This window comes from Dryas octopetala, chromosome 2 (genome assembly GCF_963921425.1).
Source record: "Dryas octopetala chromosome 2, drDryOcto1.1, whole genome shotgun sequence".
Lineage (NCBI taxonomy): Eukaryota > Viridiplantae > Streptophyta > Magnoliopsida > Rosales > Rosaceae > Dryas > Dryas octopetala.
Window position 1 is genome coordinate 4,080,515 of NC_141367.1, and position 14,871 is coordinate 4,095,385.

Consider the following 14,871-nt stretch of genomic DNA (forward strand, 5'->3'; position numbering starts at 1 on the left):
TCATAAATTCACAAAGTAGGAAAAATAAGCATCACAACCAAAATGAACTTGATCTCCTGCATCATTGTACCAAAATGAATGATCCACCAATCCTACACACCATGGTTGTTCCAAAAGTAGAGCAACATCTGACCTAAATGAACCAACCAATAAAGCAATAAAAAAACACAAAGTACCAACAACTTGTACATCTTAAAGTCATAAGTCACTGCTGCTGCCAGACATTATTTTTGGGCTGCATTAGTTTCTAAATCATCTAACATCATTGACACCTCACCCTCATTAACACATCATGCTCGGACGTCAAAGAACTTTTGATCTGTTCAAATAGTAAAAAAAAAAAATGGTATATGGATGACCTATATAAGAGCTGCTACGATGTCACGCGTTTAGTGGCCTCCTGTAAAACGTGAAAAAAAAAAAAAAAAAAAAAAACCTTAAATTTACCTCCTCAAAATCCAAAAAACCAAGGTAGATTTAATTCCAAAAGAAAAAAAAAAAAAAAAAACCTAAACCTTAGTCTATTTTGCAGGAAATTAGCATTACGACCTTCAACAACACAGAATCACCCATGTTCATTTTGACACCTTAATTGATTATGTAAACACATCAACTAGAAAGAAAAACAATAAAATCACACTTTAAACACAAATGGTGATTCTAAGAAACTAATCAACTACTAATTGTGCAATTGGTACAACACAGAAAATTAACAAAATAAATAAAAATCAATTGATACAACACAAATGGTTCCCTTCCACTAAGAATTGCCAAGAACCCTAAAACTTGGTATAAAAAAAAAAAAAAAAAAAAAAACCAACCACAAAAAATAAAATCAAACACACACCAAAAAAGAATTGACAAAAAACCCTTCATGTTGGACGAAGAAGTTAAATAAGCACAAGAAACCCAATCTGACATTAAACTCAATCTCATGGTACATGGAAAACAGAAAAATGAAAGAAATTAAATAAGTACAACAAACATAATTCGATCATAAACCCTACCCTATGGTACATGAAACAAATAAATTAAAATTAAATTAAATAAGAACAAGAAAACCAATCTGAAATTAAACTCTATCCCATGGTACATGAAATTCAGGAATTACAAAGAAATTAAATACGAACAAAAAACTCAATCCAACCACAAACTGTATCCCCTGGTACGTGAAATCCAGAAATTACAAAGAAATGAAATACAAACTAGAAACCCAACCCGACATTATACACTATCCCATGGTACATGAAATTTTGGAATTAAAAAAAAAAAAAAACATAACAAGAACCATAAATCAACCTTAATCCCTATCCCATGGTACATGAAATACATAAATTTAAGGGAAATTAAATAAGAACAAGAAACCTCAATTCGACATTAAACTCAAACTCATGGTACATTAAATTCATAAATAACCAAGAGATTAAATAAGAACCCTAACCCCAAACCACCCTGAAACCCAAACCCATGGTACATGAAATACAACAATTACAAAGTTATTAAACAAAAACAAGAAATCCAATCCAACATTAACCCCTTTCCCATGGTACATGAAATACATAAATTTAAGGGAAATTAAATAAGAACAAGAAACCCCAATCCGACATTAAACCCAAACTCATGGTACATTAAATTCAGAAATAACCAAGAGATTAAATAAGAACCCTAACCCCAAACCACCCTGAAACCCAAACCCATGGTACATGAAATACAACAATTACAAAGTTATTAAACAAAAACAAAAAATCCAATCCGACATTAACCCCTTTCTCATGGTACATGAAATACATAAATTTAAGGGAAATTAAATAAGAACAAGAAACCCCAATATGACATTAAACACAAACTCATGGTACATTAAATTCAGAAATAACCAAGAGATTAAATAATAACCCTAATCCCAAACCACCCTGAAACCCAAACCCATGGTACATGAAATACAGCAATTACAAAGTTATTAAACAAAAACAAGAAATCCAATCCGACATTAACCCCTTTCCCATGGTACATGATATACATAAATTAAAAGGAAATTAAATAAAAACATGAAATCTCAATCCGACATTAAACCCAAACCCATGGTACATTAAATTCAGAAATAACCAAAAGATTAAATAAGAACCCTAACCCCAAACCACCCTGAAACTCAAACCCATGGTACATGAAATACAGTAATTACAAAGTTATTAAACAAAAACAAGAAATCCAATCCGACATTAACCCCTTTCCCATGGTACATGAAATACATAAATTACAGAAAACCGAAAAAAAACCCAAATGAAATCCCAACTTGAAAAGGAAACGTACGTACCATTTGTGGTTGAATCAGTCCCTTCGAATGTCTAGTGTCAACCATGGTCTATCTGGTAGAAGAAGGAAAGATATAATTCCAAAACCACAAAACCCAAATAACCCCAGCAACATTCTCCTCTACCCAACTTGGTACAATCGAAACTTAACTATACTAGATAAGAGATAAGATCAAATTTTGAATAGAGAGAGTTTCGGATGATAAGAAACCAGGCTTGAGAAAAAAAAAAAAAAGGAAGAAAGCAGGCTGGAGAAAAAAAAACGAGACTTCTGGAGAAACTCACAGTGTTGTTTCTAAATTAAAGGGGAAAAAAAAAAGGTGACATGGCTGCTGAGTAATTGATGACTAGGATTAAAAGGACTTCTATCTATATTATAAATCTCTCCTGGTGTTACTCTAAGAAAGGTGTTAACATTGGACCTATCTCTAAGTTTCTCTTTATTTTATCAAACACTTTTATCAAGAAAATTTTCAATAAAAGCACTTTTAAGACCTCTCACAGCAATATCAAATGTTAGTTAAATGTTAAAAATGTAAAACTCACACCAGGACGCTATAAATATATAATACATGAGAAGTATAACAAAAACAGCTTGCAGCTTGCAGGGAAGGAAGCGGTTCGACTCTCATTGCTTCCAATTTGTCTAATACTTTTTCTGATATTGTGAAATTGAAGAGAAATTACCAAAAAATTGGAAAAAATTGACGAAATTATCAAAATATAGACTGGTAGTGTATTAAAATTTCAAACCTTGAAAAAAGTGAAAATTTTGAAAGTTAATTAATACCCTGATAGTAACTAGTAACTAATCAAAAAATCTTATGCAAGTTTGTGATAATAGGAGAAATAAATTTCACATGAAGTATGTATGACAAATGCAAGAAAACCATAAAAGATGGAGTTGGAGAATATATAAGGCCCATAAGTTTTGTTTTATAAAAAAAAAAAAGTAATAAGAAATAAAGCAGATTAAAGTCTCTAGCTAGAAAACTCATGGTAAGGACCGTAAGATTAATCAAACAAAGAAAAGTCATCGTGGCCAAAAAATTAAAACAAACAAAGAAAAGTCATGACAGGTGATGTGGTGGTTAAAGTTCAGGGGTAATATATAACAAAATGGATGCTTGAATATGTTTTGGCAGCAGCGATTTATTTTGACCGTGTACTTTTCAATTTTCATAGAAATGGGGAAAACATGATCAACTAATTGCTTTTCCTCTACGTGGATTTGGAACTCCATCGAGATGAATTGACTTGTTTGGACCACCCCCATTGGATCTGGGAAATTTTGACACCTACTGTTGGCCGGTGGAATATTTGCATGTTTTATATATTTTGGGAGTGGAGACGAAACAAATATAATGATATTTCCATGGAAATTTTGACACCTATGTCCTGTATAGAGTGGAATGTTTGCATGTTGAATATATTTTGACACCTACCGTCTTACGCGCGTAGGCCCAAAATTTCATTCTTTCAATTTTTCAAAGGAGACTAACAATTTGACTCCAATTGCAATCAACTTGAAAATTAATGACTGAAATTATTACTTTAAAAAAATAGGACCAAAAATATCATTTGGACTTTTATATTTTGTCTAGAAAGAAAAGTTTTTTGTTCGGTGTACGTAGCTGCTACTTCCTAGTACTCATCATTCGGTCCGCTCTACACATTTAGGTACAAGTTGCTTTCACTACAGTACGTAGCTACATATTTTTCTATAAATAGCTAGCAAGCATTGCTATTCGACTCACTCACTCCAGCTAGCCTAACTTTCAAGTGCCCCAAGTTTCAGCATATCAATTAAGCTCAAAGCCTCAAACCTCAAGTTTCATTTCAGTCTTTGTAACAAAATGTCTGCTCAAGTTCAAGTTTCAGCATCTCAAGCTCAAACCACATATATTGCCAATACTACTCCTGATGTTAATCGACTTTCAGCTAATTTTCCTTCCAGCATTTGGGCTGACCATTTTCTGTCAAATGCTTCCGTGGTAAGTCATACTAATTAATTTCTTAAAGTTAATTAGTCATTCATAATAGATTAATTTTGAATTGTTTAAATTTGCACCATATAAAGAGGTCACTCTTTTTCATTTTTTCTTTTTAAGGCATCCAAGCTAGGCTCTTAAAGATTGTTCAGTTAGGGGAGCAAATTAATTTGGTCATTTTTTTACTAATTTTATTGTCTTTTTTCCAATTTGTCTTAACAGAAAACAAATACTAAAATGGAGCAACGAGTCCAAGAACTGAAGAAAGAAGTGAAGAGGAAGATAATGGCTCCAGTTCAAAATGTTTCACAAAAGTTGGACTTGATTGATGACATTCAACGTTTAGGGGTGTCTTATCATTTTCCAAATGAGATAGACGAAATTTTGCAGCAAATTCACAAGAATTATTATGAAGTCTGTGATGATGGTGACCTTTACACTGTCGCTCTTCATTTTCGATTGCTTAGACAACAAGGTTATAACATTCCATGCGGTAAGTCCTCCTCTCCTCGACAGTCATAATATCTTTTATAACTGCTTTCTTTCAGTACGGTAATTTTGCTCATGATCATATATATATGATGCTGTAATTAATGCATTGGCGGATCTTGCAGACATATTCAACAAGTTCAAGGACAATGATGAAAAATTTAAGGAATCACTTATAAATGATGTGGTTGGATTGTTAAGCTTGTATGAAGCAACACATTTTATGATCCACGGAGAGGATATACTGGAAGAGGCACTAACCTTCACCACCACTCATCTTGAGTCGGCATCAAACCGTTTAAGCCCCCCACTTTCGAAACAAGTGAGTCATGCCTTATATCAGTCATTACGAAAGGGCATGCCAAGGATTGAAGCAAGGTACTACTTGTCTCTCTACCAGGAGCGCGATTCACATGACGAAACTCTCCTAACATTTGCAAAGTTAGATTTCAACCTGCTCCAGCAACTCCATAAAAAGGAACTAGTTACTATTACAAGGTGACTTACTAAACCCTATCACACTCAAATTTGTAATTAGATCTCTGATCAAGTTCTTACCGTGCTACTGAAAACTGAAGCAAATCCTAATTCCACTAAATAATTATGCAATTGATCAGGTGGTGGAATGACTTGGACGTTGGAAACAAGCTACCTTTTGTAAGAGACAGAGTGGTTGAGCTCTACTTCTGTTGGCCTTTGGCAGTCTACTTTCAGCCTGAATACTCCTTCGGTAGGATTATATTAAGCAAAGTTACTGCTGTGGCATCCATTATTGATGACATTTATGATGTTTATGGCACACCTGAGGATCTAGAGCTCTTTACTGATGCTGTGGAGAGGTTTGAACACTTGCCCTCTTATATTATATATATATAGGAATATGTTTATTGCCTCAATTACTTTTCTCAAATTTTGATTCCCAACTTAGGTGGCAACAATTCATATATTTGAAAGGGTTTATTCTCTTTAAATTTTTTTTTTTTTTTTGTAGAGTCCAATACATGAATGATACATTAACATCTTCTTTCTAGATCGTATAATAGGGTTTAGGGTTTAGCGGATTAATATATATATATATATGTTGATCATTAATAATCCTTAATTTTAAATTGAGGTCAGCTAGCTTATTGCAACAGACGGTAGGTTTAGTTAACTGATTTGACTCATTTGAGATTATATATATAGTCTAGCTTATTAATTTTGATGATCTAGGTGGGACATCTCTGCCATGGATCAACTGCCAGAGTATATGAAAGTATGTTATCAGACACTGTTGGATGTGTATAGTGAAATCGAAGAAAAGCTTTCCAATGAAGGAAAATTATATCGCAACCATTATGCCATAGAAGCAGTAAGCCCCAAATTCAGAATCTACTTAATTCCATTCTTAATTTGTGATCAATATTTAAGCCTAAAATTAATTACTGATCAAAATATATTATTAATTTGGGTTGGTGTCTCAAATAGATGAAGGAACAAGTTAGAGGTTACTTCCATGAAGCAAAATGGTTCCACAAGAAACACATACCAACACTAGATGAATATATGCCCATATCGCTTCAGACCGCTGGCTACGAATTGCTAACATCCATATCCTTTGTTGGAATGGGAGATGTTGTTACAAAAGACTCCTTTGAATGGTTGTTAAGTAACCCCCAGGCTGTAAAGGCTGCATCAACAATTGCCAGACTCGAGAATGACATAGCGTCCCGCAAGGTATGTACCTAGCTACTTATAAGTTATAATAATAACAAGTGCATATACGTATATAGAATTTTTCTCTAAAGAGAATATCTACATTTTTCAAAATTTACGGATGTCGATACATTACTGACATGGGGTAGATAGTGTGTCGACATATATGATATGTTGTAGCAAGTTCTGATGTGTTAAAGCAAGTTTTGGAATTTCGTGTCGATACACTGTCTACCCCATGTCGGCACTGTGTCGACTTCCGCAAATTTTGAAAAATGCAGACATCCTCTCTAGAAAAGGATTATATATATATATAGCACTAGTAATTAATTTATGATGACATTAATTATGATGTACGTTCATGTAGCTTGAGAAAGAGAGGGGACATGTTGCCTCAGTTGTGGACTGCTACATGAAACAATATGGTGCCTCAGAAGAAGAAGCGATAATCGAACTTCGTAAACAAGTGAATAATGCATGGAAGGACATAAACGAAGCGTGCCTCCAACCTACTGCTGTCCCCATGCCCCTACTAATACGAATTCTCAATCTAATGCGTGCCTGTGATGTTGTATACAAGCATGGAGATGGCTACACTACCAACATAAATGTGCTCAAGGATTCTATAGCTTCTGTACTTGTCGAACCTGTGCCTATATAACCCTAAAATTCAACTTGTCGTATTTCATATAAATTAAATAAGGTCTCCCAAGTCCTATAGCTAATACGTCCTTTAAAACTGTTTCGACAGTGGGAGCTTAATTGCAGTTGAAACCATATCTCCATGAAGTAATTAATATTTGGGATATTGTTTGTCAGTCCTCTTTTCTTTCTATCAATAAAGAATAAAATTTTTTATATGGTGGGTACATATCATTCTCGTTCTACTATAGTTTATGGTCTTGTAATTTGGATCCGATTCTACTTTGTCTTAATATTTACGATTTTTAACTCAATTTCAATGGTTAATAGTGTTAATTATAATTTATTTGAAATTCAGTTCAAAATCACATTTTATTTAGAACAAATTTATGAAAGAACATCACATTATTGGTTGGCTTTCTGTGCAATTCTCAATCATGGTTGTAAAAGAGAGTTTCGATTCACAATTAATGTATGTCACACTACAGGAAAAACTGTAATAGACATCACTTTTTTAATATCAGTTTTTACATTAACCGATATCGTATATTTTTAGATATCGGTTAATTTTGTAGATGATGTCTAAACTCATTAACATATCACCATTTTTTTTTCCGATATCTTAATTTTTCCCTGTTGATTAAGTTTTTTTAAAAACTGATATGTAAAAATCATATCTGATATCTATATTTTGACCGAAAAAAACACGGGGGAATTTTTTCCACAAACTTAAAAATTTTGGCTAAGTGTTCCAACCCCAGCACGATATCCACACACACACATTCCCTTCTATGCAGACATCTCCTTCTCTCGATCTCACCCTCTCAAACACAAACTGAGACACACACTCGATCGCCGCCATTGTCGATCTCTTTCTCTCTCGCGCGTCTCGTTCTCACTCAGACCTTGCCGTCGAAGTCGAAGTTGCCGTCGGCGGTCAAGTACGAACTATCTCATCCTCCTGGGTTGCGGCGTCAAAAGGTAAGCTCAGTCTCATCTCTCCTGGGTTCTCTCTTTATCTCTATCCTCTTCTCTCTATCTCTCTGTCCTCTTCTCTCTTGTTGTTGTTTAGGTTTTTCTTCAAATTAGGGATTTCCATAGGTTCGTTTGCAATGCACAAAATAAGGGGTTTTCTTGGTTTTCAATTTCTCTCTCCTTGGAACAGGATATTGTCACATATTTAATTCACTAGGAGGATCTGTTACTGAGAAAGATTTGCTAGGAAACTATCTTGCTATGTTTACAAGTTTTGTTCACAGGGATTTGTATTTTGACTTTGTGCTGGGATCTTTCCCTTTGTTTCATTTCTTGACGTTATATTGTTAACTAAATTCATTGGTTAGTTGATTGATGATTTTTAATTTCAGTTTGTGTTCGGGCTCAATCACCATAAATTTCCTTCGATCATCCAAGATGAATATTTATAGGTGATTAATTGGTTGTGGGTTATTGGTATTTCTGTATGTCTTGGTGAATCTGAAATTGGGTTTTCAATATATGGGGTGGCAGTATGGAGGCCAAACAGGCAACATTGTAGTTTGGATGGGAGATGAACTGCACAAGATCCCTGTTTTGGATCTTAGTAAAACCAGTAACTTTTCAGATTGGTTTAGATTTTCTGAGATTTTGCAGTGTGGCAGGTTTCTTGTTGTTGTTTGTATACAAAATTCCTTCACTAATTAAAAGGAAATAATGTTTATTTGGGGGCTGAACTTGTTTTATTTCTTTGCAGGGCCTTTAAATTTTATTTGCTTCCGGGGAAATCATTTATACCCAGAGTTTGTTGGTATATGCCTATATGGTAAGGGTGCAACGTACTATCAGAAAAAAGCAAGGAAAACCTTTGATCTCTGTTTTAAGCAACTTAAGGCTTTAATTTGTAGGTAACTTTTCTCTGCTTTGTTTCCTTTTATGATTGTGCAGCCAATTTTCGTGTAGTAAAGTATATCAAATATACTTGACATGTACTCTGTGGTTGGTTTCAAGAATATGAAGGGCTCACATGTGCTTGAACTATATTGAAGGCAAGAACAAATTGATTTCCTGAAGAGAGTGCTTGAACTATAATGAAAGCATCTAGGGTGATGTAGTATTTTGCATTATCATGCAATTATGGGACCAAGCATATCCACTGTAAATCTTACTATTATTAACTACGAAATGAGTTGCTTAGTTGCTTATAATAAATTTGTTTTGTTTTGGTTATTTATTTCAGTTTGTGCTATAATAGATATAAGATTTAATTTATGTAAATTTAATAATGAAATATGAGAATTAAAATAAATTCTCGCTGTAGAGGACCTATGAGTATATTCTCTTAGTGCAATACTTAAACTTGTAGCTTTTATTTGTATAATTAATTGCTATAAAAAAGAGCTAGGCTACATAGATGATTTAACAGATTCTGCCCAGTCCCATACCCTTTTATTTTTACATATGTTTGCATTATGCAATTTCTGAAACATCTTATTTTTGCATTATATATATGCTTAAAAATTGGTGAAAATTGTGTTGTATGTTGCTATTTTGCATGTTTTTGTGTTAGGAATGCTGAAATAATTGTGGATTGTGACTTTGCTAGATTGTTGTTTTGGGAAATAGGTGTCTTAATAGCTATATATTTTGCATCTTTAATTGGTATTTGGTATTGAATTAACTTGGTTTCTCTTCATGTGAAGTTGATATCAATAAGTTCAATGGATAAAACATGGATACATGCTGATAGAAGGAGTAAGGTGTATGAGGTGGGAGTTGAGAATTTTCTAAGGTTAGGAGTAGGCAATAATGGCAAACATAAGTACATCCATTGTCCTTGCAATAGATGTGGGAACTTGAGTAAGTATACGGTAAAAGTGGTTAGGGAGCATTTGTACTTTCATGGTTTTGATGAAAGGTATAACAACTGGATATGGCATGGTGAAGCTAGTGTCTGTAGGGATGAGCAATATGGTTTTCTTGGTTCTGAAACAGTAGACATGTGCGAAGGAGCGTTTGATAATTTCAATCATGATCCGGACAAGTTTCAGAGTTTCGTTGAGGAAGGGGAAATGCCCTTATATGTTGGTTGTGATAAGTACAGCAGGTTATCTGCATTGGTCAGATTGTTCAACCTGAAGGCAAAACATGGGTTGAGAAAGAGTAGCTTCTCTGATTTTTTGGTTGCTTTTGGAGATATGCTACCTGATGGTAATGTGCTACCCGATGGTAATGTGCTACCCTTGTCTATATACGAGGCGAAGAAGACATTGGCTGCTTTAGGAATGGAGTCTGTGAAGATACATGCTTGCCCGAATGATTGTATCTTATATAGAAAGGAGTATGAAGATGAAACAAGGTGTCCGAAGTGTGATCTCTCTAGGTGGAAGGTAAACAAAGAAGCAGTTGAGAAGGAAGGGGTGCCAACCAAAGTATTGTGGTACTTTCCTCCTATTCCAAGGTTTAAACGAATGTTTAAATCTTGTGAAACTTCGAAGAACCTTACTTGGCATGCCGATCAGAGAGTGAGTGACGGCATCATGCGCCATCCAGCTGATTCTCCAACTTGGAAGTTGGTTGACCATAAATGGCCGGATTTTGCAATCAAGCCTAGAAATCTAAGGCTTGCCCTTTTGGTTGATGGGATAAATCCACACAGTTCATTAAGTAGTCGATATAGTTGTTGGCCTGTCCTCTTAGTCACCTACAACCTTCCTCCGTGGTTGTGCATGAAGAGGAAATTTATGATGCTAAATTTGTTGATTTTGGGTCCTAAGCAGCCAAGAAATGACATAGATGTGTATTTAGAACCATTGGTTGATGATTTGAAAGCACTATGGAATGGAATTGAGGGAGTGTATGATGGTTTCAGGGAAAACTCATTCACTTTGAAGGCTGTACTTCTATGGACGATCAATGATTTTCCAGCTTATGGTAACTTGTCTGGGGCCTCAGTGAAAGGGTATAAAGCATGTCTCATATGTGGAGAAAACATAGATTCTGTTAGGCTAAAACATGGTAAGAAAATTTGTTTCCAAGGCCACAGAAGATTCTTACCACGCCACCACCCATATCGGAGACAAATGGCTGCTTTTAATAACAAGCAAGATGAGCGTGAGCCTCCTACACCTCTAAGTGGACATCAAGTCTTGGAAAGAGTTTCAGTAATCAATTGTATCTTTGGGAAGAAACAAAGAAAGGACAACTTAGGTGGTGAAAGCCATGCTCTATGTTGGAAGAAGAGATCAATCTTCTTTGACCTAGAGTATTGGAAGTCCCTTCATATAAGGCATGCTCTCGATGTAATGCACATTGAGAAGAACGTGTGCGAGAGTATCATTGGGACTTTACTAAACATTCCATGTAAGACAAAAGATGGGGTGGCTGCCCGTTTAGATCTCGTGGAAATTGGGGTAAGACTAGACTTGGCACCACAAATTGGGAACAAGAGGACATTTCTGCCTGCAGCTCCATATACACTTTCTCGGGATGAGAAAAAAGCTATATGCAAGTGTTTGTTTAGTATCAAGGTCCCGGAAGGTTACTCTTCAAATATACGAAACCTAGTATCCATGGAAGAGCTCAAACTTTTCGGTCTTAAGTCTCACGATTGCCACACCTTAATGCAACAATTGCTACCTGTTACCATCCGTTCAGTTTTGCCCAAGAATGTGAGATATGCTATTACTAGGCTGTGTTTCTTCTTTAATGCCCTATGCTTCAAAGTGGTTGATGTGTCCAAGTTGGATAAAATTCAGTCTGATCTTGTAACCACCTTGTGTTTGCTGGAGAAGGTTTTCCCACCTTCATTCTTTGATATAATGGTCCATTTAACTGTGCACCTTATTAGAGAGGTACGATTGTGTGGACCAGTCTTTTATAGGTGGATGTATCCATTTGAAAGAGGCATGAAAGTGTTAAAAGGTTATGTCTGGAACCGTAATCGTCCAGAGGGCTGCATTGCTGAGTCTTATATTGGTGAGGAAGCCGTGGAGTTTTGCTCGGAATATTTATCTGGGGTACATGCAATTGGTACTCCCTCTTCGCGTATGGGTGCACCAAAGACTAGTAAGCCTCTATCAGGTGGTAGGGTAGTTAATGTAGACCGTGAAGTTTGGGAACAAGCTCACCGTTGTGTTTCGGAGAATTCCGCTGAATGCGATTCGTATGCCGAGTAAGCTCACTGATTGTGTTAAATACACACTTAATTAGCAGTTTTTGTAATGCATAATATACATGTTTTAATAATTGTACTTTATCTGTTTATAGACAGCATATGGCTTACTTAAAAACCCTTTATTCAAGTAAAAAAAGAAGTGAAAAGTGGCTACTAGAAGAGCACAACCGCAGATTTATCTATTGGTTACGTGACAAGGTATTACTTTGTTACCTTTAAAACCACTTAGCCTAATGTCATCTATTTGGTGTTGTGTTTCTGTTTTAAAAATGACATCCTAACCTTTGTTCTCATAGGTGGCAGAGTTAATCAATGGTGGATCCAGTGGCATAACGGCCTCGTTGAAGCGGCTAGCTATAGGTCTACCTATGAGTGTGTTGCAGTATGAGGGCTATCAGATTGAGGGCTGCCATTATCACACAAAGGCACGTGATTCCATACGCACAGTCCAAAACAGTGGGGTGACCTTGGTGGCAAAGACAATGCAAGTGGCAAGCGCGAAGGATAAAAATCCTGTCTACACTGATATGTCTTTCTATGGTGTTATCGAAGAAATATGGGAACTGGATTATAACGACTTTAGGGTGCCTTTGTTTAAATGTCAATGGGTAGAGAACAATAAGGGAATTAAGACAGATGAACTAGGGTTCCAATTGGTTAATCTTAGTAGGATAGGTCATAAGAAAGACGTATTTGCTTTGGCTGCCCAAGTGAAGCAAGTATTTTATATAGAAGACCCACTAGACTCTAATTGGTCAGTGGTACTTGCAGTCCCAAATAGAGAGTTTAATGATTGTGCTCATGAGGATGAGTTGGGGGACACCATTATTGACCATCAATCCTTTAGCCTTGGATTACCTCCTGTTGAGGAATTTGATGATATAATGGGAGAGGATGATAACAGTTACAAGAGGGATAATTGTGAGGGTGTATGGATTGATCACTCCAAAAACACAAATTGAAAATCTAAAGGTTTGAATTTATTCAGTTTTTATTTGTCACTTAATTTCAGTGATCGAGCTTCAATTTAAAGGTTTCTATCTCTTTTTCTTTTCTTGATTGTTGGTTTTGTCACTAACCTGTCAGTTTACACGTTACTAAGCACACAAGTAAGTATTGCTCTAACTTTGAAGCTACTAATGTTTTCAGGAATATGAGTTGATAATGGCTACACCATCAAGAAAAAAAGCTATAGCTGCGAAATCCAAAGGCAATAGGGTTGCCACCCCAAAATCAAAGGCCAAGAAACCTTCAGTTTCCAAGGCCAAGGACAATAAAAAAGCATGTTCGACTTCAAAGGACACTGTTACAGATGAAGGCAGCAGCAAATCCTCACGTGGTGTTACAAAGATGCACAGAATTGTTGTTAAGAAGGCTTTAGGTCGAAAGCTGAAAGTGAATTACAACTCACATGGCTTGCCAGTAGGGGAAACAAGGTTGTACTTGGCTTCTTACATAGGAGTTTTGGCAAGGACAACTATACCTATTACGCATACTTGTTGGCCGAAAGTGCCAGATGACCTAAAGCAGAACATTTGGGACGATGTTCAGGTAATTAAGACCTTCATAAAATTTCTTATAATCAGAGTGTCATTTGAATCTGTATGTGTCTTAATTAAAAAGTTTATAAATTAGATATACTATTGTAGAAGAGAGTGGGAGCGAGGCATACATTATAATTATATATACTATTGTTTAGAAGAGAGTGGGAGGCATACATTATACCAGATACCATAAATTTTCTGCTCTAAGAATATGCCTGTAACAGTTTAGGCTAATTGGCACAAGAAAATTAAGGGAATGTTACTCTTCTTACTGCTCACTCGTTGATACTTTAACATGGATATACAAATTTGCCATTATACACACTTGCGTATATAATATAGGCATATTGTCATATACACTACCACATAATGCTCTGCCACATTATAAGCATTTTTCTTTCATTACACACTTCCTTTAGATACACTTGTTACACACTTGCTTCATCTTCAATTCATTATAAGCATTATAATTTCAGTCACATAAGCTTTATAATTTCAGTCGCATAAGCATTAACATTTCAGTCACATAAGCTTTATAATTTCAGTCGCATAAGCATTATACTTGTTCCTTGTAGAAAGCGTTTGAGTTGGCCAAAGAAAGCAGGAAATGGGTGTTGTCATCTGCTGGCAGTAAATGGAGGTCTTTCAAGACTACATTAACCACCAAATACATATTGCCATTCAAAGATGACCCAGAAGCGGAAGCTTTGTAGACCCAGCCGAAGGAGTACGACTTTATTGCACAAGAGGATTGGACTGCCTTTGTTGCTCAACGATTATCAAACGATTTTCTGGTAAAGATTTCAGTTTAGAATTCAAAGTTTGTGGTACATATATATGTTTGTTAGCTTCCATTTAGGGTCTAATGTTTGTGGTATGTGGTGTCGTCATCGTAGGAACTACACGAAGCTCAAAGGCAAAGAACTGCAAAGCAGAAGTATCATCATAGGTTATCAAGGAAGGGATATATTGGCTTGGAGGAGGAATTAGTAAGGCTATAAGAATCCCATAATTGATTTGTCTTTCAACTATATGTAATGGGAATTGGA

General features: G+C 35.6%; 1 protein-coding gene across 1 annotated transcript; it reads left to right on the forward strand.

Annotated features, from left to right (window-relative positions):
- The first annotated feature begins 4,084 nt into the window (after positions 1-4,084).
- Positions 4,085-7,342, forward strand: LOC147292585 ((-)-germacrene D synthase-like). The gene is made up of 7 exons (XM_086234590.1): positions 4,085-4,303; positions 4,523-4,793; positions 4,915-5,287; positions 5,407-5,628; positions 6,002-6,140; positions 6,257-6,505; positions 6,852-7,342. The coding sequence occupies exons 1-7, from the start codon at positions 4,166-4,168 to the stop codon at positions 7,143-7,145; spliced, it is 1,686 nt and encodes a 561-aa protein (XP_086090716.1). The 5' UTR covers positions 4,085-4,165; the 3' UTR covers positions 7,146-7,342.
- The last annotated feature ends 7,529 nt before the right edge of the window (positions 7,343-14,871 follow it).

Excerpts from the sequence above, each read along its gene's own strand:
- LOC147292585 (XM_086234590.1), top strand. The coding sequence starts at position 4,166 with ATGTCTGCTCAAGTTCAAGTTTCAGCATCTCAAGCTCAAACCACATAT. Across the intron at positions 5,288-5,406 it reads GAACTAGTTACTATTACAAG|GTGGTGGAATGACTTGGACG; the intron begins GTGACTTACTAA and ends GCAATTGATCAG. Across the intron at positions 6,506-6,851 it reads ATGACATAGCGTCCCGCAAG|CTTGAGAAAGAGAGGGGACA; the intron begins GTATGTACCTAG and ends ACGTTCATGTAG.